General features: G+C 35.0%; 1 protein-coding gene across 3 annotated transcripts in view; it reads left to right on the forward strand.

Moving 5' to 3' along the window:
• Nucleotides 1-22923, forward strand: part of CKAP5 (cytoskeleton associated protein 5) — an 89808-nt gene that overhangs the window by 47923 nt on the left and 18962 nt on the right. For all 3 annotated transcript variants that reach the window (XM_010964594.3, XM_010964596.3, XM_010964595.3), the window contains exons 14-30: nucleotides 2533-2646; nucleotides 2939-3049; nucleotides 4011-4103; nucleotides 6182-6367; nucleotides 6836-6930; nucleotides 10249-10306; nucleotides 10392-10517; nucleotides 11131-11270; nucleotides 11413-11587; nucleotides 12171-12284; nucleotides 13610-13738; nucleotides 17154-17348; nucleotides 17725-17860; nucleotides 18965-19053; nucleotides 20803-20928; nucleotides 22228-22377; nucleotides 22683-22886. In XM_010964594.3, the coding sequence (XP_010962896.1) occupies nucleotides 2533-2646; nucleotides 2939-3049; nucleotides 4011-4103; nucleotides 6182-6367; nucleotides 6836-6930; nucleotides 10249-10306; nucleotides 10392-10517; nucleotides 11131-11270; nucleotides 11413-11587; nucleotides 12171-12284; nucleotides 13610-13738; nucleotides 17154-17348; nucleotides 17725-17860; nucleotides 18965-19053; nucleotides 20803-20928; nucleotides 22228-22377; nucleotides 22683-22886 (2241 nt within the window). The remainder of the gene's footprint in view (nucleotides 1-2532; nucleotides 2647-2938; nucleotides 3050-4010; nucleotides 4104-6181; nucleotides 6368-6835; nucleotides 6931-10248; nucleotides 10307-10391; nucleotides 10518-11130; nucleotides 11271-11412; nucleotides 11588-12170; nucleotides 12285-13609; nucleotides 13739-17153; nucleotides 17349-17724; nucleotides 17861-18964; nucleotides 19054-20802; nucleotides 20929-22227; nucleotides 22378-22682; nucleotides 22887-22923) is intronic.

The following is a 22923-nucleotide window of genomic DNA, read 5'->3' on the forward strand; positions in this document are numbered from 1 at the left end:
AAATAAAAATGGTAATGAAGATACAAGAATGCATTTTAAGGCATCAGAAAGTACCGTTAAATAATGAAATAAAATGTGGCAAGGCACTTAACATTAATAACGGCACTTAACATTAATAACATCACCTTGGTCATTTTGTTAATAATGCTCCGGAGTTGCAGGACCAAGTTGCCATTCTGTCAAGGTCTTGTTGCCTTGTGTTGTAGAAGAGGGCAATTGCCCAAGGGCAAATATGGCATTCTTTCAATGAATACTTCTCCTGGACTCGACTCTCTTAAGATGAAGGCATCTTCTGCAGATGCAAAAAGTTCAATTCTCTTTCCCCACCCTGAATCCCAGCATGGAGTTTGGAAAAGAGAACTGATATTTAATGAGCTTCACTTTGTGAAGTATTTTACCTACATAGTTTCATTTAATCATCATTACAACCCTTGAGGTAAGTGTTTTGTGGCTCATGTTTTTCCAGGGCCCAGCAAGGTTAAGTGTCCTGCACATGCTCTTACAGTTCACTCTGGTATTTTCATTGTTCATTTGTTTGTTTGCTTGTTCTGTCTTCCCACACTGTACTGTAAACTTTGAAAGATAGAGATCTTGTCACTGCTTGACCCCCTGTGCATAGAAGCGGTTCTGGCATATAGCAGTAACTTGGCATATATTTGTTGAATGACCAGAGTTGCAAAAACTGGGATATGAATTCAAGTATCTTTAGCTACAGAGTCTGTACCTTCCTTCATGTTATGCTGTCTCTTCAGTATTCTAGTACAGGAAGTTGTCTGCAATTTTCTTCTTTCTCCCCAGCTCCTGCCTCTCCGGACAATACCTTAAGACTTTTTCTTATCTTGCTAAACCTTTCCATGCTAGCTGGCTTTCTCTTATAAGGAATTCCTCTCCCCACAGCTCCCCCCCCCCCAAAATAGGCTGTATGTGGGGTGGGGAAGGACCTGCTTTAGTTACTCTTTTGATGAGATAAGGAGAACAATATTAGCCAATAAACTTACTAAGCCAATAAGCACATATGTCTATTTTTTTAAAAAGTAGATTTGTTAATTGAGGTACCTTCCTATACAAAGTGCTGTTACAGAAAAAGATCCAGAAGAGATGTTCTGGTTAATCAAAGAGTGTAAAATTTTCTATTTTTACAGTTAGAAGACAATTAAATCTTTCTTTATGGGATTGTTATTATGATCCAAAAAATCATACTGCTGATAGAAACTGGCAAGTATTAGAGGTTTCCATTTGATTAAGAATCAGCATCTTAGTTTTGCTAACCACACGTTAAAATCTGAGGATATGTTCAAAATAACATTGATTTCAGAACAGGTCTGGATGTTCAAAATGAATTTGGTCCTCGGTCATTTTATCTTTTCTTTTTAAGTTTGGAGCATTGCTTAACAAGTATCCAAAATAAGTAGAAGGAATGGTGTGAACAGTGATGTGTGTTGCCATATTAATGTTACTGTCATTGGCTGTGTACCTTACTATTTTCTTGTGACCTTTCAAACCTGGGGTGAAATAAATTTAAATCAAGATATTTAAATAGAATATTAGCAAATAGAATCCAGTGGGTACAATAAAAAGTATGACCAACTGGAGTTTATTCTAGGATTGCAAGGATGGTTTGATACTAGAAAAATTACTAAATTTAATTACCAAAAGAAATCTCATTTCAGACATTGAAAAGGAATATAATAGAAGGGCCCTGTGGCTTAGCTGGTCAAAGTGCCTGTCTAGAAAAGGAATATAATAAATTTTATCTTTTTTTTTTTAATGGAGGTACTGGGGACTGAAACCAGGACCTCATTCATGCCAAGCATACCCTCTACCACTGAGCCATTACCCTCCTCTTCAGCATATCTTGTTAAAAATTCTTAACCACATACAAATTGATGGATACCATGATAGGATTAAATATATCATTTTTGTAGATTATATGATTGTATTCTTGGAAAACTCAAACAATTCAACCATAGAACTACTAGAACAATAAAAAAAAAAAGGTATTCAGTGAGATGGCCATCTTCACATAACTAGAACACTCACTGAGGTTGCCATAACTTAGCCTCTCTCTCTTTACAAATTAGTTCTGCAGTGAGTAATAATATATCCTCATGTTACTGGAGAACCTTGTGGTTAAATATTGAATGAATGTTATGATGCAGAAATTGTCCTTTGAATTACAAGTGTAGGAAAGATTTAGAAGCATATAAAGGCATCAAACATTAATTCTCACATTAATCTGTAAATATAGGATAAGTCCAATCCATCAATTTTATTTCATTTATCTCATTAGCTCATTCTGTATTAGAGGTTTTTAATACAGCTTCTGCAGATTCCCCTACAAGTGATCTTCAGGAGGTCTGTCTGCCATTGAAATTGCAAAATTCTATGGGCATAAAAAATATGGGGATTTTTTTTGTTGGTTCAGTGATCCCTCATCTTAATCGAATTTTCAAGGCATCTCTGACCCCAGTATGTCTCAGAACCACTATTCTAAACCCTTACATGGTCTATTATTTTTTTATTTGCTTTTAGGCTGGTGGGCCACCAAAGAAGGGGAAACCAGCTGCACTAGGAGGCACAGGGAGCACTGGAACCAAGAACAAGAAAGCATTGGAGACTAAAGAAATAGTGGAGCCTGAGCTCTCGGTCAGTATTACACAGTATGCCTCAAACTCAAAACCTTGCAAAGTCAATTCCTATGATGAGACTGGAGTTTTTTCTGTGCTGAGTTCTGTAACATATAGTTAACCGATACGTTTTTAGCTTATGAAAACTGTACTTTGGACAAACTTCTTCTTTATGCTAGTATAATAAAATCCTCAGATACTAAAAAAACACACCTATGGGAGTGTTCTTGTAGTTTTGGCTGGGGTATTCTTATGTTCTTGCCATCTGTTTCCTTAAGCAATTGTTAATGTTGATGTTTTGTATCTTACAGATAGAAGTATGTGAAGAAAAAGCTTCAGCTGTCCTTCCTGCTACCTGTATACAGCTTCTAGATAGCAGTAACTGGAAGGAAAGGCTGGCCTGTATGGAAGAGTTCCAAAAGGTAGGTGCCCAGAAGTGAGCTGAGTGTGCAAGAAAATTACATTATATAGAAGCGATGAAGTTGATATCTGAAGGACTAGTCCTAATTGTTATGTTCTGTAACCAGTAAACGTGTTTTGCAGTGTGTTAAGGTGGGGTTTTTTGTTTGTTTTTTAACTGTGTGGTGTTTATCTTTTAATATCTGCTTTTTGTGGCTTCTGTCTTCTCATAACAGTGATTACTTGAGACAATTAGGTTTATTCTGAATTATAAGGCTTAGATGAATTTTAATATTATTGGATTTGTTCCTTAAACTTACTCAGCAAACAGGTCTCTTCACTTAAACCACCCCTTATCCATTTCTATGTTCCCCTTTTTGTTGTCACGATTCTTAAAATAATAGACATTATCACTTGGTATGAGAAGCTTTTAAAGGTCTGTGTGGGACAGGAGCATGGTAGTTCATGTTGGCATGCACTTTCTGATTCTAATGAGGAAGGGTTTGCAGAAACTGAAAGAGGGCTGGGACTTGAGGCAGGAGAACTGGCTTCCGGTCTTAAAGATCCACCACTCAGATTTAGGCCTAAGTTTGTGCTTCTTGGAAATCTGATTCTTAAATGCTCTAACCTACTCTACTTTGCTATGTTTTTAGGAAAATCAAATAAGTCAAAATATGTATAAGCAGTTTCTGCCATACAGTTGGCAAATTAAAACTGTTACTATTTACTTTCCTTGGAGGAAATCATTTGTGAATTCCTGAAATGTGAAAAAAAAGGTTTCAGTGATACTGCTGTTATAGCCATATACCAAACATACAACTTAAGAAACAAAGCATTATAACAGAAACTAAATAAGCCCTCTGTATGACCAACCTCATTTCCATTCCCCTCCCTCCTTCAGAGGTAAGCACTTACTTGATTTTGGTATATACTGTTCCCTTGGAACTAATCATTAATCCCTTAACTCTCTTGTTTTATGTCAAGGCTGTTGAGCTAATGGACCGAACAGAAATGCCATGCCAGGCATTAGTGAGGATGCTGGCCAAGAAACCTGGATGGAAAGAAACTAATTTTCAGGTATTTTTTAATTGGAGATTTAATGTATTTTTATTGAAGTAATTTTTATTTTATCATCCTTTAGAGTATTAGGTATAGGTTTGATAGTGATTTTAAGCTTGTTATTCTTTTTTTTTTAATCACTCAGCCAATGTGTCACCTAATTTTAGATGAGCAGTGGAATGTATGCTTTTTGATTAAACACATGACTGTAACTTTGTGCGTTTAGAAGCTTGTATATACAAATACTTGTTTGTATAATTCATATGTGTGCATTTTTCTTATTGTTTACACCTAGAAGCTCTCTAATCTTTAAATATCCAAGGGAGGGATAAACAGTGAGATAGCTTTCCTATCTGTTTGAATAAAAAATACAGTCTTTAAATTGCCAATAAAAATTTACCACATAATCCGGTTTAATTCACTAATAATGGAGATGAAATTGAGCAGTACCATTATCTACTCCTAAAAGTATGTGTAAGAGGGAGGTATAGAAATGTAGTACACAAAGGAAAATGAAAAAGGAGCTTTCTCCTCTAGACATGCATAGGACCTGATGAGAAACAGAAGTTTGAAATGTATCAGGTTTATTTTCGGCTTCCTTGCGAGTCTCTTCTTTACTTCTGTTCCACCATCTCTTGTTCTCTCTTGAGGATCCTTAGCTCGCTTGCACACTGTGTTCCCTTAGCGCTGTGATACAGCACCTCATCTGTACCATCCAGCTCCACACAGGCCTCCCATGCCAGAGAGTTCTTGCGCTGCCTTCTTCCCCTCATACCACCGCTTTTAAAACTCCCTTTCATGCAGCTTCTCAGATAGATGAAGGAAGCACAACTGATTTGAGCTAATACTCTTCTGTGTGTTAGACCCATAATAAGAGAAGATTTTATATATATTTTTCTTTATAACAACTTTATTGAGCATATAAAACTGTTTTAGAGGGTACAGTGCAGCTGTTTCTAGTCCATTCACAGTTCTGCAATTCCCACCACTATACAATTTTAGAATATTTTCATTGCCCCAAAAGGAAACTATTTTCCTTTTCCTCCCCAAGTCCCCACCCCTGGTCCCTGGCAACTATTAATCTACTTTCTGTCTCTATGGATTACTTCTCCTGGACATTTCATGTAAATAGAATGATGTGGCCTTTTGTAGCTTTTACAAGGATCATCCAAATTATAGCATATATCTACTCTACATTCTTTTTTATTGCTAAACAGTATTCCACTGTGTGGATATAAAACATTTTATTTACCCATTCCCAAGTTGATGAGTATTTGCATTGTTTCCACTTTGGGGCTATTGTGAATACTGCTGCCATGAACAAGTGTACAAGTTTTTGTGTGAACACTTTTGTGTGTGTGTGTGTGTGTGTATACCTAGAAATGGAATTGCTGGGTCTTATGGTAACTCCATGTTTAACTTTTTGAGGAACTGCCAGACTGTTTTCAGAAACAGCTGCACCATTTTATATTTGCACTAGCAGTGCAAGAGAGTTCCAATTTCTCTACTTCCTCTCCAGTGCTTGTTATTTAAATATTCTAACAGGACAAAGGGGATTATTTATGGGCAAAAGAGTCTGAAGTCCCATACCTCTGCCATCATTACATTAACTTTTCCACAATTTCTTCCATTCTTCCACTTAAAAATCTACAGTTTCTTTAAATCTCCCAAGTTCTGTTGGATGTGTATGTACGTAAAGGTTGTAAATTTTTGTGGGCATCTCTATAGGAGCTCTGAGTTAGTGTGGTCATTTATTACATATTTTAGGATGTGTACTCAGTACTATATGCAAATAACTATAAGAGGAGGAGAATATAGAAATATTTTTCAGTTCATATACTTTCCACGTAACAATGCTTGTTAATATTTTAAAACACTGAGTGGTTTGGTTTTTTTCTCTCGTAGTTTTCAGTTAGCTACTATATATAATAACAAAGGATTAAAAAGTATCCTCCTTCTTGGTTTAAAATTCTAGTTTTAGTTTGGTCAGAGTTAGCAGTCCCTAACTCTGTTACATCCTCAGGCTGCTATAAAAAATAAGGAAGTAAATAAATGTCTTTGGCTTACTCATAACTATGATACTTATCCTTGTTCAGGTGATGCAGATGAAGCTTCACATAGTTGCTTTGATTGCCCAGAAGGGAAATTTTTCCAAAACTTCAGCTCAGATTGCCTTAGATGGCCTTGTAGACAAGATTGGAGACGTGAAATGTGGAAACAATGCAAAAGAAGCTATGACAGCAATAGCTGAAGCTTGTATGTTGCCATGGACAGCTGAACAGGTTAGTGGCCTAGAGCTCTCTTTCCTCAAGTTTTCCCAGTTTTTTCCCCAGATTTTAATTTAAAATTACTAGTTAAACTTTAGTTCTTTTCTTCATCATTTAAAATTGTGTTTGATGCTATATTTTTATTTTTACCTTTAGTAATACACTGTTGCCTAATAATTAAAATTGTCTTAGTCAAGAATATTCTAAGAATGAGAATAATTTTGTCTTAAGACATAATAATCCAAAGTGATCACTAATGAAGAGTTGTAAACAGTCCAGGATGTTTTTAATACTACTGTCACTTAGTCATTTTCCTGCGTAAGTTAAATATTTCGTTCCTAAGGCATGCTTGCAGTTGTTTTAGCATCAGAAAAACCATGCCTAATCTACTTCTGCCTTAATGTCATGCTATATTTTTATGAGAAATATGAGAGAAAACACAAATCTGTTTTTGTTTTTGTTTTGTTTTGTTTTCTGCTCCAGGTTATGTCGATGGCTTTCTCACAAAAGAATCCCAAGAATCAGTCAGAAACTCTGAATTGGCTATCAAATGCAATAAAAGAATTTGGTTTTTCTGGGTAAGTCAGAAAGAAGTCAGAGTACATGTTTTGCTAGTGTCTCTAATTGGTGACTATATTTGTTGTAGCTATCTCAGCTTATTTCTGAGAAGCCAGAACTGGCTTATCTAATTTATATAAAACAAAACCACTTTTGGTTCCTCAAAAGCCTAAATTGCTTTCTGCTCCTGCATTTTGACATCCACTAACATCAGAGTTCTCTTAAGTTATTTTTCCTCCAGTACTTACAACTGTCTCACAGAAAAGCCAATTCCAAGGATTTCTAGTCAAATATATTTGGAAATTAATACATAAAATGACATTTTTTTACAGATCTGTAGTGCACATTGGAAAATTAAATGCTCTCAGAAGTCCTGCAGTAGAAACACTTGTTTAACCCATTGTTTCCCAAAGTTAATATGCATATTAAACACATTTGTTTACGGTCGACTCCCTTCATCTGTGGTTTTGCCTTCCAAAGTTTCAGTTACCTGTGATCAACTGCAGTCAAAACGCATTAAATGGAAAATTTCAGAAATAAACAGCTCATAAGTTTTAAATTGTGAGCCATTCTGAGTAGCATGAAATCTACTCTGTCCTGCTCGGAATATGAATCATCCCTTTGTCCACTGTTTCCTACCCATTAATCACTTAGTAGCTGTCTCAGTTATCATATCGACTCCTGCAGTACTGCAGTGCTCCTGTTCAAGGAACCCTTATTTTACTTAATAATGGCCCCAAAATGCAAGAGTAGTGATGCTGGAAATTTGGATATGCCAAAAAGAAGCTGTAAAGTGCTTCCTTTGAGTGGAAAAGTCAGAGTTCTCAACTCAATAAAGAAAGAAAAAAATAGTAAGCTAAGGTTGCTAAGATCTACAGTAAGCATAAATTTTCTATCCATGAAATTGTGAAGGAAAAAAAATCCATGATAGTTTCACTGTTGCACCTCAAACTGCAAAAGTTAGAAATGCTTAGTTAAGATGGAAAAGGCATTAAATTTGTGAATGGGAGACGTGAACAGAAAACACGTTCTGATTGATGGCAACGTGTTCCCCCTTTCAAAACATGGAGACTATTGAAGACTTCAGTAGGGGGTCCCCTGAAATAAATGACACCAAGCCATTTACTGCAAAAAAAGGATGGTTTCACAGATTCAGAAATAGGTTTGGACTGAAAAATATAAAAATTACTGGAGAGGTGCGTATGCCAGTGAAGAAGCCACTGCCACATTTCTGGTAGAGTTGAAGAAATTGAGAAAGACCACATTCATGTAACTTTTATTGCAGTATTTTCTAATTGTTCTGTTCTGTTATTAGCTATTATTGTTAATGTCTTACTGTATCTAATTTATTAATCAAAGTTTATCAAATGGATGTATGTATAGGAAAAAAGTACCGTATATATAGGATTCCATACTGTCCGTGGTTTTAGGTATCCACTGGGGCGTTTGGGATGTATCCCTTGAGGATAAGGGGGGAGTACTGTATTTTATTTAACAAGTTTATAGAGCTTAGTGGGGAGGATATAGCTCAAGTGGTAGAGCGCATACTTAGCATGCCCAAGGTCCTGTGTTCAAACCCCAGTACCTCCTCCAAATATAAATAAATAAATAAACCTAGTTACATCCCCCTCATAAAACAGAGAGGAAAAAAGCAAAATGAAAACTTTATAGAGCTTACTTTATGTCAGGCACTTTCTAAGTAATAATTCATTTGATTTACTCATGGTAAAAAAAAAAACCATGTGAGGTATTGTTCTCTCCTTTTATAGATGAGGAAGCTAGGGCACAGAAAGCTTAAGTGACCTGCCCAAGTCACAGCTAGGAAGTGGCAAAGCCAAGATTTGAATCCAGGCATTCTGGTTCCAAGAGAGAATACTGTAACTGCTGTACTATGTTGCCTTTCTCTATGCCATGATGCTTTTCACAACAAGCCTCTTAATAGACCACTTGCAAAACAGTGTTCTGAGTTCTACTAAATGATGGTGTACTACTTTAAAAGTTATCATTTAAGTATCACTCAAGCACAGAATTGTTTGTTTTGTCAGTATCTGTGGTGTCCTCCTATAGTTGAGTGTATTGTTATAATCCCTTCTTAATTGTTTAATTTAATCTCTTGGCATGACAAGAAAGCCATGTGAATTTTCTTCTTTCTAATTCATCTGTGATCTTTCATTTATTCAACAACTACATATTGAGCATCTGTGATATCCCAGTCATTTGTTCCAGGCTCTTGGGAATATATCATGGACAAGATCAGATTCCTGCTTTCATAGGACCTATATTTGAGTAAGGAGAGATGACAATAAACAGTAACAAAAAAATACATCAGGAAGTATAAGAACAACAGGGTAAAAATAAAGCAAATAAAGAGTTAGGTGGTATCACCTTGGAGTATTTCAGGTAGTGTTATTTTCTATAGGGTAGACAGGAATCTTTCCTGAAACAGTGACTTTGGAGCAGAGACCTTTAGGACATGAGGGAGCTAGCTATGACAATCTGAGAGAAAAACCATTCTAGATCAAGGAAACAGCAAGTGCAGAAGCCCTGTGGTAGGAGCACATGTGACATTTAAAAATAACAAGGAGTAATTGTTCTGAATGCAGCTAGAGTGGAATGAGTGAGGGGGTAGGGAGTGGTGGGAGATAAGACTGAAGAAAGAACAAGGGGCCAGGTCATGTAGAGCCTCAAAGTTTTGAATAAATTGGAAACCATTACAAAGTTTTGAATAAATTGGAAACCATTACAAAGTTTTGAGCAGAAGAGTAACAGGATTATTCAGAATATAGTCAGAGGACAGACAGTAAGGATCAAGGGCAGAAGCAGGGAGACTAATTAGTAGGCTGGTGAAATAATCCTGTCCAGTAATTATAGTGGCTTGGAAGTATTATGACTCAGAATATATTTTGAGAGTAAAACTAAACAGGATATTGGGTATGAAGGAGAGGGGAGTCAAGAATGGCCTGAAAGACTGGAAGAATGAAGTGGCTATTTACTGGGATAAGGAAGACTGTGGAAAGAACAGGTTTTGGGGTTGAGATGTAGACCATCAGGAGTTTGGTTTTGACAGATGTAGGACATTTACTAGACATAAAAATAGAAATGTCAGAAAAGCAGCTGGATATATGAATCTGAAGTTCAGAAGAGAGATCAACACTGGATTTAGGAGTAATTAGCATATAGATAGTATTTAAAGCTTACTTTGAGTGTAGAAACAGAATAGGTGAGACTTGGGACATACACAGAAGGAGCCAGTTCCAGAGTCTGTGTTTATAAAACTCCATTGAGTATTTTGAGGTTTTCATTTGTTTGTTTTTAATTCTAAATGTTGTTTCTTCTAGATTGAATGTGAAAGCTTTCATTAGCAATGTGAAGACAGCTCTTGCTGCAACAAACCCAGTGAGTACATACCAGCATATATAGGTACAATACAGCCATCTTTGTGGTTCTGTTCTGATCTGAAAAGTTCATTTTGTCCTGCCAGGCTGTGAGGACTTCTGCCATCACCTTGCTTGGTGTGATGTATCTGTACGTTGGTCCCTCTTTGCGAATGTTCTTTGAGGATGAGAAGCCTGCCCTCCTATCCCAGATAGATGCAGAATTTGAGAAGGTAAAGCTTCACAAATGATACAATCCATGGTGAACTTGTGAATGCTCATATTAGTTAAGTTTAAACTTTTAACCCTTTGGAATGAAGAATATGTATGTATATGCTTTTATATGTATAAAGTACCCCTGAGAAGAGTTCTTAAGAAGTTGATGACTTTCTGACAAAGAGAACTGGTTAGACTTAGTATAGGATGAAACGTTTTCCCCTGTGTATCCTTTGTGGCTTTGGAATATGAAACATTTTATATGTATTACTTTTTCAAAAAGCACACTAAATATAACATTAAAAATTATTTTAAATAAAAAAGAAACTTGACCTTCCTTGAGTAAACTTTTCAATTGAAATTCTAAGTTTTGGCAGACTTGCTCTGTATTGTCTTGGGCTTACAAGTCAAAAGACAATTTTATGATTGAAAAGTCAGATTCTAATAGGTTTGTATAAAAAAACCTTTTGTCACATAGTCTCAAAATTGGAATCTAGGAATTCAAATATGTGCTGTGTGAATTAAGTATTGTGAAGGAATATGAAAGTTTGACATGGGCACCATTCTCTACTTGTTTGCTCTCATATTCTTCATCAAGTTCGTTAGCCTTACTGACTTACTTGTGTGTAGATGCAAGGACAGAGCCCACCTGCTCCAACCAGAGGGATTTCCAAACACAGCACAATTGGCACAGATGAAGGGGAAGATGGAGACGAACCAGATGATGGGGGCAATGATGTTGTGGATCTTTTACCAAGGACAGAAATCAGGTAGATTTGTTGCTAATGATTTATTTGGTGTATTATGCTGAATTCTTAATGGTGCCTTCTGTTTCTCAGTAAAGGATATTCTGTGACATCATTATTATTTTAGGCATCTTGGAATTAAGGATTCTGTCTTCTATTTTTTCAGTGATAAAATCACTTCAGAGTTGGTGTCTAAGATTGGTGACAAAAATTGGAAGATCAGGAAAGAAGGCTTAGATGAAGTGGCAGGTATTATCAATGAAGCAAAATTTATCCAACCGAACATAGGTGAACTTCCAACTGCCTTGAAGGGTCGACTCAACGATTCCAATAAAATCTTGGTATGTAGAACATATGCCTATTCTTTTTCTCTCCCCTCTCTCCCCTGCAAGGGATTCCGTTTCAGTAATCTTCACCAGCAAAAAATGAGTGGTCACTTTATTGCTTTGAACTAGAAATAGTTTCCTTTAATTTCTTCAATGTGCCTCAAGGTGTATTGGTAGATGACAGGTTTATTAATCAAATTTTGATGAATCTCAGATTTGCTTTTTACAGGACTCTGATATTAAATATTTTTATATAAATACCACTTGTCATACACATAAGCTTAATTTTGAATTTTCAAATTTGAAATTTTATGTCAGAATTTTCTTAAACTAGGTTTTACCTTACTTTAAAATTTTAAAGCAGTAAAATCTCTGGTCTAAAATTCGAATACTCCAGTCTTATGAACTGATGATAAAAGAGGAGGCCACCACTTAAAAAGTATTCATAAGCTGCTTAGAATCATAACAAGCTGATCTCCCTGTTTCTTAAGTAGGCCAGAAACTTCCTACTGCATTGACCACATAGCAGCAAACTTGCAAATCTTTGAGCACAGCTTGCTTATGATTTGAACATAACTTGTTGGCCCTTCCCACTCAGGTGCAGCAGACATTGAGTATCCTCCAGCAATTGGCAGTAGCCATGGGCCCAAACATCAAGCAACATGTGAAGAACTTAGGCATTCCTATCATCACAGTCCTTGGAGACAGCAAGGTAAACCTGACTCTTTTTACCACAGCTCCATTCTGGAATAGGCCAGCCACATTCTTGGGCTAATAGTAGTTCTCTTCTTAAAAGTCAAGTAGGCATGTAAACAGCTTATAAACTCTGGAAAGAAGAGAATATTAGAAGGAAAGTACTAAACATTTTTACCTTCCAGGCAGTATTAAGGTGACCAGATATCTCACTTACTAGCTTTATGACCCTTAGATAAGTTATTTATCATCTTTTTCTTTTTAACATTTTTTTATTGAGTTACAGTCATTTTACAATGTTGTGTCAAATTTCAGTGTAGAGCACAATTTTTCAGTTACACATGAACATATACATATTCATTGTCACATTTTTTTTTTGCTGTGAACTACAACAAGATCTTGTATATATTTCCCTGTCCTATACAGGATAATCTTGTTTATCTATTCTACATTTTGAAATCCCAGTCTGTCCCTTCCCACCCCCCGCGATAAGTTATTTATCATCATTGAGGTTCATTTTCTTTATCCATGAAATTTAATTCTAACAATTAAATGAGAATCTGTACATACAGTACTTATACCTGTTTCATATAATATGCACTCAAAAAAATGGTTGCTATTATGATTATGATATCATTGTTAAAAGTATTGGTATAAAGACTGAATAAATATGTGAATTTTGGGATCATGTATTTATTGCCTGCCTTTTTTCCCTGAACTACTAGAGCAGGGCCTCCCAGTACTTCAATAAGATAGCTATAGCTTCACAGTCTAGAATTTGTCTCATTGAAAGTTGCAAGCCTCTTCTATTTATCCCTAGGTTGAATATTTGAATGAATCTTTATTTTTGTGTAGTTCATTTAATTAGAGGAATTGAGCTATTTTAGTATTTTTCATGTCAATAAGTCCTCATTCTATGAGTACAAATTAATATAAAAACGTAAGTGTTCAATGAAGTTGTTAATAATTTCTGTCTAACCACTATGAGTTCTCCAACATGTAGAATTACATTCTTTAGCAGATAACCATGGACATAAGAGTCCCTAGAGAGTCAGGAAACGAAACCTAAGCAGTTATTCCTCTAACATGGCATTTTATGCCCAGGTCACTGTTTTGCCTAATTAACTGAGTATAGGACCTTTACAGTTTGTAGTTTCTACTTTGGAGTTTTAATACAACCATAGGGCCACATGCTGTTTCAAAGGAGATGAAGTATGTTCCAGGTATGTTCATGTGGGCCTTAGAGAAACCTCCATTGTTTATGTTCACAAAGTAACAGGCTTTTCACTCTCTACCTCCAACTCATAGTTGATATTATCTTTACTAATGCTCTCGTCCATTCAGAACAATGTTCGAGCTGCTGCTCTAGCAACTGTGAATGCTTGGGCAGAACAGACTGGCATGAAGGAATGGCTGGAGGGGGAAGATCTTTCTGAAGAGCTCAAAAAGGAAAATCCTTTCTTGAGGCAAGAGGTTAGTACTACAAATATGATGTGCTTTACTCATGTCTTTTACCTTCATAGAGGCCTGGACCTTTGTAATCACTATACTTATATGGATAGAATGAGTTCCATCATAAAACAGCTAATAAAATGAAACCACATCCCTTGAGCTTTTTTATTCATTTACTTGTTTTTCTTTTCATTTGCCTTTTTAACAATAAAACTTTTTAAAGGACTAGCCTTTTGTGAAATTTTCTCTTTTCTTGAACTCTTAAATGGTAAAATAAGACGTTTTAATCACAACATAAAAATAGAGTTCAACATTCAAAACTCTATTAATGTAATCCATCATACCAACAGGCCAAAGAAGTCATAAAATCATATCAGTTGACACACACACACAAAAAAGATTTGAGAAAATTTAACACCTATTCATGATTTAAAACTCAGCATAGTAATAGAAGAGAATTACCTCAACTTGATAAAAAAAAATCTGCAAAAAACCTCTATAGATGATAATATGCTTAATGGTGAAAGACTGGCTGCTTCCCCCTAAGATCAGGAACAAAGCAAGAATGTCCACTTTCACTACTGTTACTCAGCATAGTACTAGAAGTTCTAGTCACTGCAATAAGGCAAGAAAAAGAAATGAAGGGCATACAAATTGGAAAAAGAACAAATAAAGCTATTCCTAATTGCAGATAACATAACTATCTACATAGAAAACCCTGGGAAATCTATAGGTAAACTCCTAGAACTAACAAATGAGTTCAGTGAGATTTTACAGGATGTAATATAAATATACAAAAGTCAATCGCTTTTTTTATAATACATTGAACATGTGGAAACCAAAGTTATAAACACAGTGCCATTTATAGTTGCTCCAAAGAAAGTGAAATCCTTAGATATACACTTAACAAAACAAAATAAAAAGTAGGTATACTGACAATTACAGAATACTGATGAAGAGTCCAAGGAAGACCCAAATAGACGTAGAGACATGCCATGTTTGTCGATTGGAAGACTCAACATAGTAGAGATATTTGTTCTATATATTTAATGTATGCATAATTGATCTATGCATTTAATGTAATTCCTGTCAAATTCTGGCAAGTTTTTTTTTTTAAGACAAAGTCAAGGTTATTCTGAAATTTATATTTCAGCTAAAACAATCTTGACAAAGAAAAAATAGGGAAAAAAAATCACTATTATATACATATTAAGGCTTACTAAATTACTAAAGTAATCAAGACACTGTGATGATGGGGGAATGGGAAGGGGAGGATAGAGACAGATCAGTGGAACTGAAGAGGGAACCCAGAAATAGACCTACACAAATGTGAGCAACTGATTTTTGACAGTTACCTAAGTAATTCAGTGAAGGAAGTGTGGCCTTTTCAGCAAATGATGCTGGAGCAATTGACATCCATAGACAAAAAAATAAACCCTGACCTAAACCTTACATCTTACCAAAATTAACTCAAAATGTATCATGAGCTTGAACGTTGAACATAAAACTATAGGACTTTTAGAAGTAATGTAGGAGAAATATATATTCTTCAGGATATAGAAATTCTTAAGGCAAAGAATTCTTAGACTTGACACCAAAACCACAATTCATTAAAGGAAAAATTAATAAATTAGACCTCATCAAAATTAAGAACTGTTGCCTGCAAAAGACCATGTGAAGATGAAAAGATAAACTACAGAATGGGATAAAATATTTGCAAACTCTATATCCAATAAAAGACTATTATCTAGAATATATATATATAGATAGATAGATCTCTCAAAAGTCAATAGTATAAAAAAATCTAATTATAAAATTGGCAGAAGACATCAACAGACACTTCTCTGAAGAAGATATACAGATGGCAAATAAACCTATGAAAGATGTTCAACATTATTGGCCATCAAGGAAATGCAAATAAAAAAAAAAGGAAATGCAAATAAAAGTACAATGAGATATCACAGTTACCAGTATTACTAAAATAAAAAGTAGTGATAACACTGAATGCTGGCAAGGATATCCTTGGAGAAACTTGAACACTCTCCTGGTGGAAATATAAAATGGTTTAGCCACTCTAGAAAACAATTTGGCAGTTCTTATAAAACTAAACATGTAGTTACTATATGACCCAACAAATCTTGGACATTTATTCTGGAAAAATGAAAATATGTTTGCACAAAAGCTTATGTACAATTGTTCATAGCAACTGATTCATAATAGCCCAAATCTGGAAACAGCCCAGATATCTTTCAACAGGTGAATGTTTTAACAAACTATTGTATATCCATATTTGTAATACTATTTAGCAATAAAAGAAACAAATCACTGATGCATGCAACAAGTTAGATAAATCTCCAAGGAATTATACTGAGTGACAAAAGCCAATCCGAAACAGTTACATACTATATGATCCCACTTATATAACTTTGAAATCTCATATTTTACAAATGGATAACAGATTAGTGGTTACCAGGGATTTAGGTGAGGAGGGAGGGGTAGGAGGGATGGGGGTGCGGTTGTAAAAGAGGCAACACCTAGGATCCTTGGGATGGAACTGTTCAAGATTTTGACTGTGGTGGTGGATACGTTAACACACACAAAATTGTAGAGAACTAAATACATACACGTACACAAATGAGAAAAAGTCAAACTGGGGCAATCTGAATATGATCAGTGGATTGTGTATCAATGTCAATATCCTGGTTGTGATGCTTTATTATGGTTTCATGAAGTGCTACTATTGGCAGAAATGTGGTAGAGAGTGCATGGGATCTCTCTGTATTATTTCTTATAAACTACGTGTGAATCTACAATCCTCTCAATGAATATTTCAATTTAAAAATAAATACAAATACAAATTATTTTAAAGGTATAGGGGAAAAAAAACTGTCTATGTGAGACAGAAAACAGAAGTCCTAGTAGTACTTGTCACTTCTGATCAAATATTTTGCATCTTCTTTAGCTGAATAGTTCTTAGAATTAAAAAAAAATAAACCAGTGAAAGTTTTTCATTGTTAAAATGCATTAATAATTATTGAAGCTTTATAACTTAATGCTCAAATACGGTCCAAAAAACTATGTCCTCAGGGGAGGGTATAGCTCAATGGTAGAGTCCCTGCCTAGCATGCACGAGGTCTTGAGTTTGATCCCCATTACCTCCATCAAAAAATAAATAAATAAACCTAATCACCTTCCCCCAGCAAAATAAAGTAAAAAAACAAAACAAAACAAAAAAAACTATGTCCTTATCTTAGATGATTGGCATCATTGCATATTCATTATTTCATTAAACAATGGAAATGACTGATTTCATATTGGAAAGTTGTAGTGTAAGAACTAATTCAGTGTTTGGGACTGATGAAATCATTAGGCCTAAGATCATAAATAATTAGTTTTCTACGTGAAGTATGTAACTGGTATTTATTTCTTTTGGCAGCTTCTGGGCTGGCTGGCTGAGAAACTACCAACTCTTCGCACCACCCCCACAGACCTCATCCTTTGTGTTCCCCACCTCTACTCCTGTCTAGAGGATCGCAATGGAGATGTGCGAAAGAAGGCCCAAGATGCCTTGCCATTCTTCATGATGCATTTAGGATATGAGAAAATGGCCAAGGCTACGGGGAAACTAAAAGTACTACTACTTGTTGCTGCTGCTATTAAAAGCCATTAGAAAAATATTGACATGAATTTATATAGGCAGAAGATCACATTACCTCCTATGAGTCTCAACTTGAAATCCCAATGAAAGCAGTAATAAAATACTTATTAGTGTAGAACTTCCAAAGAATCTGCTGCCTCTGCAGGGGTGAGAATTGTGACCTTCTAGAATGGCAGCTAATTTAGTGTGACTTCATAATGTGTGTGAACTTCTCTTGGATTATGTGCTGCCTCCCTTCATTGGTATTTCAAAACAAGGAGCTCAAGAATTTGACAGCACATCTGTTAGGAAGCGTAGTATGAATATATCATTTATGTGGCCTCTCACCTCTGTTGTATTGTCTCCCTAGCCAACGTCTAAAGATCAGGTGTTGGCCATGCTAGAGAAAGCCAAAGCGAACATGCCATCCAAGCCCGCTGCACCTGCTAAAGCAACTTCCAGACCAGTGGGAGGGTCAGCTCCAGCTAAATTCCAGCCTGCCTCAGGTAACTCTATTTTAAGAGGGTTAAAAGGGAAGGAAAATAGCCCAAGGGAACTCTAAAAGAGTCTTCATTCAGTCTTCATTTTTTATCACATTTCCTTATGGCTTAGATTCCAAGCCCTCCCTCCATCTCCTCACCATGCTTTCACAAACAGTTAAGTACCTGTTTTATGTCAGAAACTGTACTGAGAGTTCAAAAGATGATTAATTTAAAAGTTTCCAGCTCCAAAAAAGGAGTTTTGGAGTAGCACATTGAAATACTCCAGAAAGCAAGTGTTCCATCTCATTTTTAAGGTTTCTACAACTATTTTCTGCTATTGGATATTAATAGTTAGAAGGGGAATTGGAACCATCTAGCTTAATCCCCTTTATTAACCGATGAGGAACACCAAATATTAGGTGACTTGCAAGGCCAAACAGCCAGCCAGTGCCTGAGTCAGCAGAGAACTCTGCTTGCTCATTCATGAATGAGTTCTCCATTCCCTATGCTTGGCAGTTTGCTGATCCATTCTAATATTTACTAAACTTTTTTAAGGGAAAATTCTTGATTTCTTCATCCTGATGTTAAAATTCCATAATGTATAAATAGAACACTAACCTGTAAATCCTGCTCTTCTAGACTTATTGCTTAAACAAAATAATAGTATTCTATTTAGTTGGATAGAAATTACTGATGTTATAAAAGTTGGAAATTTTACATGTGTAAAATTGTTGGTATCAAAGTATATATATTCAGTTATTAGATTTGTTGGAATCTTGCTATTTGTATATATACTTTGGTATCAAAGGTGACAGGCCCTACCCTTAAGGAAGTATCAATCTAGCAAAAAGGGTTTTTTTAACTGCCATTTAGGGAATAGTTTTTAAACTGCAGTTTAAATGATTGATAAAGAAGATGTCAATCTTCTGAATTAACTTCATGAAATTGTACTTAAAGAGGAAATCAGTGAGAAAAAAATTAGGAAAAAAACCTAACTGAAAACACTTTAAAAATGGATATATTTAAAACTGCAGGCTTTCTCACCATCATTATATACTTAACCTGCCCAAAATATAGGGATATTAGTTAGAGTTTGTATTTATAGTCCATGCTTTTATTTTCTCAAAGCACCTGTTGAAGATTCTGTTTCTGGCGCTGTAGAACCCAAGCCTGATCCGAAAAAAGCCAAAGCTCTAGGAGTTTCCTCTAAAGCAAAGGTATGCTAACTCTGCACCTTAGATGTAGAATTGCTTCTAAGTGTGTTTTATACATGAGTCATTCTTTTAAGGATCATTTTACATAGGCGAGATCATTACTACTCTTGACATTAGCCGATTATAAAGTATTTATTCAAGTTTCTGTGGCTTACTTTTAATGAGGCCTCAAAACAAAGACATCCTATTCTCAGGATGTGCTGCCATGGTTTCTGTCATGCAGATCTTTGGGGAAGATTTTCAGTAGTAAGCAACTTCCTTCAAATTTGGCAGCTAAGTCATCATACTAAAAGGTATTCTGATTAGACTCAAACAAAATGCCTTCTTTCTCCACACCAGTGGGATTTGATGCATCACCAATCCTTTTAGCATTCATGCAGAGTTCAACAGTTTAAAGAAGTGTTTTCAAATGCTCAACCTTAAATATCCCCTGGCTATTTTTTCATTGAATCATGTTTTTGAATTACAGCAAATTGTCATCAGTTTCTATACCAAGATTCAGAGCTTGTCACTGTATTCAGAGTATTCACTATTTAATACAAAAGGAAAATTGCAGAACTATGCAGTCAATAGTAAATCTAACAGTAAATGTAAATAGAGAAAACTTTCATTAACTGCATGTCACTGATGAAAATATATCAGAGGAGGAACTGTTTTGTTACCTAGTACATTTATTATTACATCCCAATTTTAAAAGGGGCAGTCTGTGGCCATTCTTCTAAATAATACTCATTTGCCTTCCCTATACTTGGGTCCTTCAATTCAGTGAGTTAATTTAATTGGGTAGTTATCTTCTGAACTATCCAACGAAGCTTTTCCTGTCCTGTTCTTTTCCTGTCCTCCTCCCTGTCCTCATCCCAGATTTAACAAGTGCTTATTTTAGTATTTTGATCACAAGTGCTTTGAAGTATTTTTGACTCTGTTCTTAATGCCATTTTTTACCAGCCTCTTGCAGTTGACAAAGCAGTTTCTCATAAATGATCTCATATTTGTTTTGACTGAATGACTTCAGTGTTTGAACTAGAAAGAAATACTGGCCTACTAGAAATAGCAGAGTTTTGCTGCATTTGTAATAATAATGATTCCAGTAATGAAATTCAAATTTTACCTTAAATGCATATACTATGTGTTTATAGTTTCTTTTCATCTGATACAAAGATTCTAAATCTTGGATTATTTCTAAAAACCACTTTGATAACTTAAGTATTTAAAATATTTCTAGCAATTTTCTCTATAAACAGGTTCAAAGTGTATCCCGTTATAGTGATGTGATAGAGATACATTTTATATGGAGAGAAACAGAAAAGCTTTCTCAACTAAGTGATGTGAAATGTGTGAATGCCATTCAAAATGTCATTAATATGGAAAACTATAAACAGTGTTGAAGATTTCAAGAAAGAAAAGAACTACCTATTATATGTCAATTATATCTCAATAATTTTTTAAAGAACTACCCAATAAAAATAGTTTGTGACCCAGACCAGTGATAGATAGTAGTGGCTTTTCCAGCTACATCACATGCCAGTGCAAGGACCAAGCACCAGTTACTTAAGAATGCTTTTAGAAACAGTTCTAGAAAATCTATACAAGAACATATCATATGCAAGATTCTGTGGCTCATTTGTTTCTTTCATGTGGAATATATGTAGAGAGGTGTCTCTGGTTTATAGAGTGCCCTTTTACTGGGCAGTAACAGCAAATGCCCAAGGAGAAGTAGTCAGCTAATCAGTATTCCCTGCACCTTGATTGTAGACTGCGCAAGGAAAGAAAGTGCCCAGCAAAACCAGCCTAAAGGAGGATGAAGACAAATCTGGTCCTATTTTTATTGTTGTTCCAAATGGAAAGGAGCAAAGAATGAAAGATGAAAAAGGGTTAAAGGTAAGAAAGAAATAAGAATCTTCACAAGTTTTTTGCTTGTTTTTGTTTTGTTTGGTGATCAAGAATAACTTTTCTATGTGAAATCATATTGTGAAATATCTAATAATTATCTGAATCTTTTGCTTATAAGTTATATCTTGTTTCTCTAAGACTTCTTTATGGTAGCATTAATACCTACAAAAGAAACTATGGAATGGAGCTATTGCCTATTTTTCCTCCAAGTAGAAAGAAATAGAAGTTTTTTGGATTTGGGTTTTTGGTTTGTTTGTTTGTTTTATTTTTAGAATCAAATACTAGAAAGCAGTCATTGATTTTTTATTAATTACACATATGTAATGTGCTATTCCTTTAATCCTTCTCGTACCTGATACCTTAAAAGATAGATTTGGTAACTATATATGGCCAGTTCAATCATTTCTCTTTTGATGTTGTGTTATTTTTATTAAGCAGTTAAAAATTTTTTTGAATATATGTATATATACATTTATTTTATATATATATATATATATTTTTTTTTTAATTCAAACAATACAAAAAAAGTACAGAGTACAGTATGAAAAGCCTGTCTCCCACTCTAGTCTCCCTCCACAGGGAGAAAATTATTACTAGATGTTTGATGTATTACTCCAGAAATAATAATATTCTATACCTATACAATCATATATGTATAAGTATATAACCCTCCTTTTACATAAAGGGGAATATGCCATACTCTGTTCTGCATCTTACTTTTTTCTTTTAATTATGTTTGAAATATCATAAAAATTGGTCCATATCTGCATGTGTATGTGCATTCATTCTTATTTACTGGTACATCATATGTATGTACCTTTCTTTATTCTGAACCCACTCTGTTGAACATTTAGGTTGTTCTTTGTCTTTCAGTATTATAAACTATACTGCTATAGGCGTCTTTGAATGTAGGTTTTGTGCACGTATGTGAGCATGTTTATATTAAACTTCTAGAATAATATGTACATTTTAAATTTTGGTAGATATTTCACATTTTCTTTTTATTAAGTTTTGCCAGTAGTGTCCACCATGTTATACAGTAATAGAGACTTGACTTTTTAAGTAAGTAAGAATTGCTGAAAATTTTATTCCTAGAAGATTTTCAGTTAAGCTTTCAGAAGTATAACAGCTTGACAGTACATTTTGTATTCATATTTAATTACAAATTAATCTTGGTGAATTTTAAAATATCCTGTTAAGTTGATTCCTGTGACTGCTTAAAATAGAATTCTCTACCTTATTTCAGTTAAACACCTTACAGCCCCTTTTCACTGTTTTTTTTTCCAGGTGCTTAAGTGGAACTTTACTACTCCACGGGATGAATACATTGAGCAGCTGAAGACTCAGATGTCTAGCTGTGTGGCTAAATGGTTACAAGATGAAATGTTTCACTCAGACTTTCAGCATCACAACAAAGCCCTTGCTGTCATGGTTGATGTAAGTTTGCAACAAAATAAATATGCGTGAATCTCAGGCATGTGAAAATGCTGAACCCTGTGAAATAATCGGAAGTTTGCATGACTTGAGAAGGAACTGGAATACACCACGTTCTCTGTTTTTAGAGCTTTCTTATTATTTGATAGAATAAACGACTGTCGGTCTATAATTTTGGTCTTAAATGGAGGCTTAGCGATCTGTCATTTTCTTTTTGGACTGCAGTGAAATTTAAGACTTACTTGCATAATAGAACTTAAATTTTTATACAGTCTAATTTGGAGGGTTTTGTCTTGTTTTGTCTCAAGCACTTAGAGAGTGAAAAAGAGGGTGTCATTGGTTGCCTGGATCTTATCTTAAAATGGCTTACCCTGCGATTTTTTGACACCAATACAAGCGTCTTAATGAAAGCCCTAGAATATTTAAAATTGCTCTTCACCCTGTTAAGTGAGGAGGAGTATCATCTTACTGAGAACGAAGCATCTTCCTTCATCCCCTATCTCATCCTCAAGGTAATGTGTTGTTCTAACTCTGGAAGACTACTCAAAT

This window comes from Camelus bactrianus, chromosome 10 (assembly GCF_048773025.1).
Source record: "Camelus bactrianus isolate YW-2024 breed Bactrian camel chromosome 10, ASM4877302v1, whole genome shotgun sequence".
NCBI lineage: Eukaryota > Metazoa > Chordata > Mammalia > Artiodactyla > Camelidae > Camelus > Camelus bactrianus.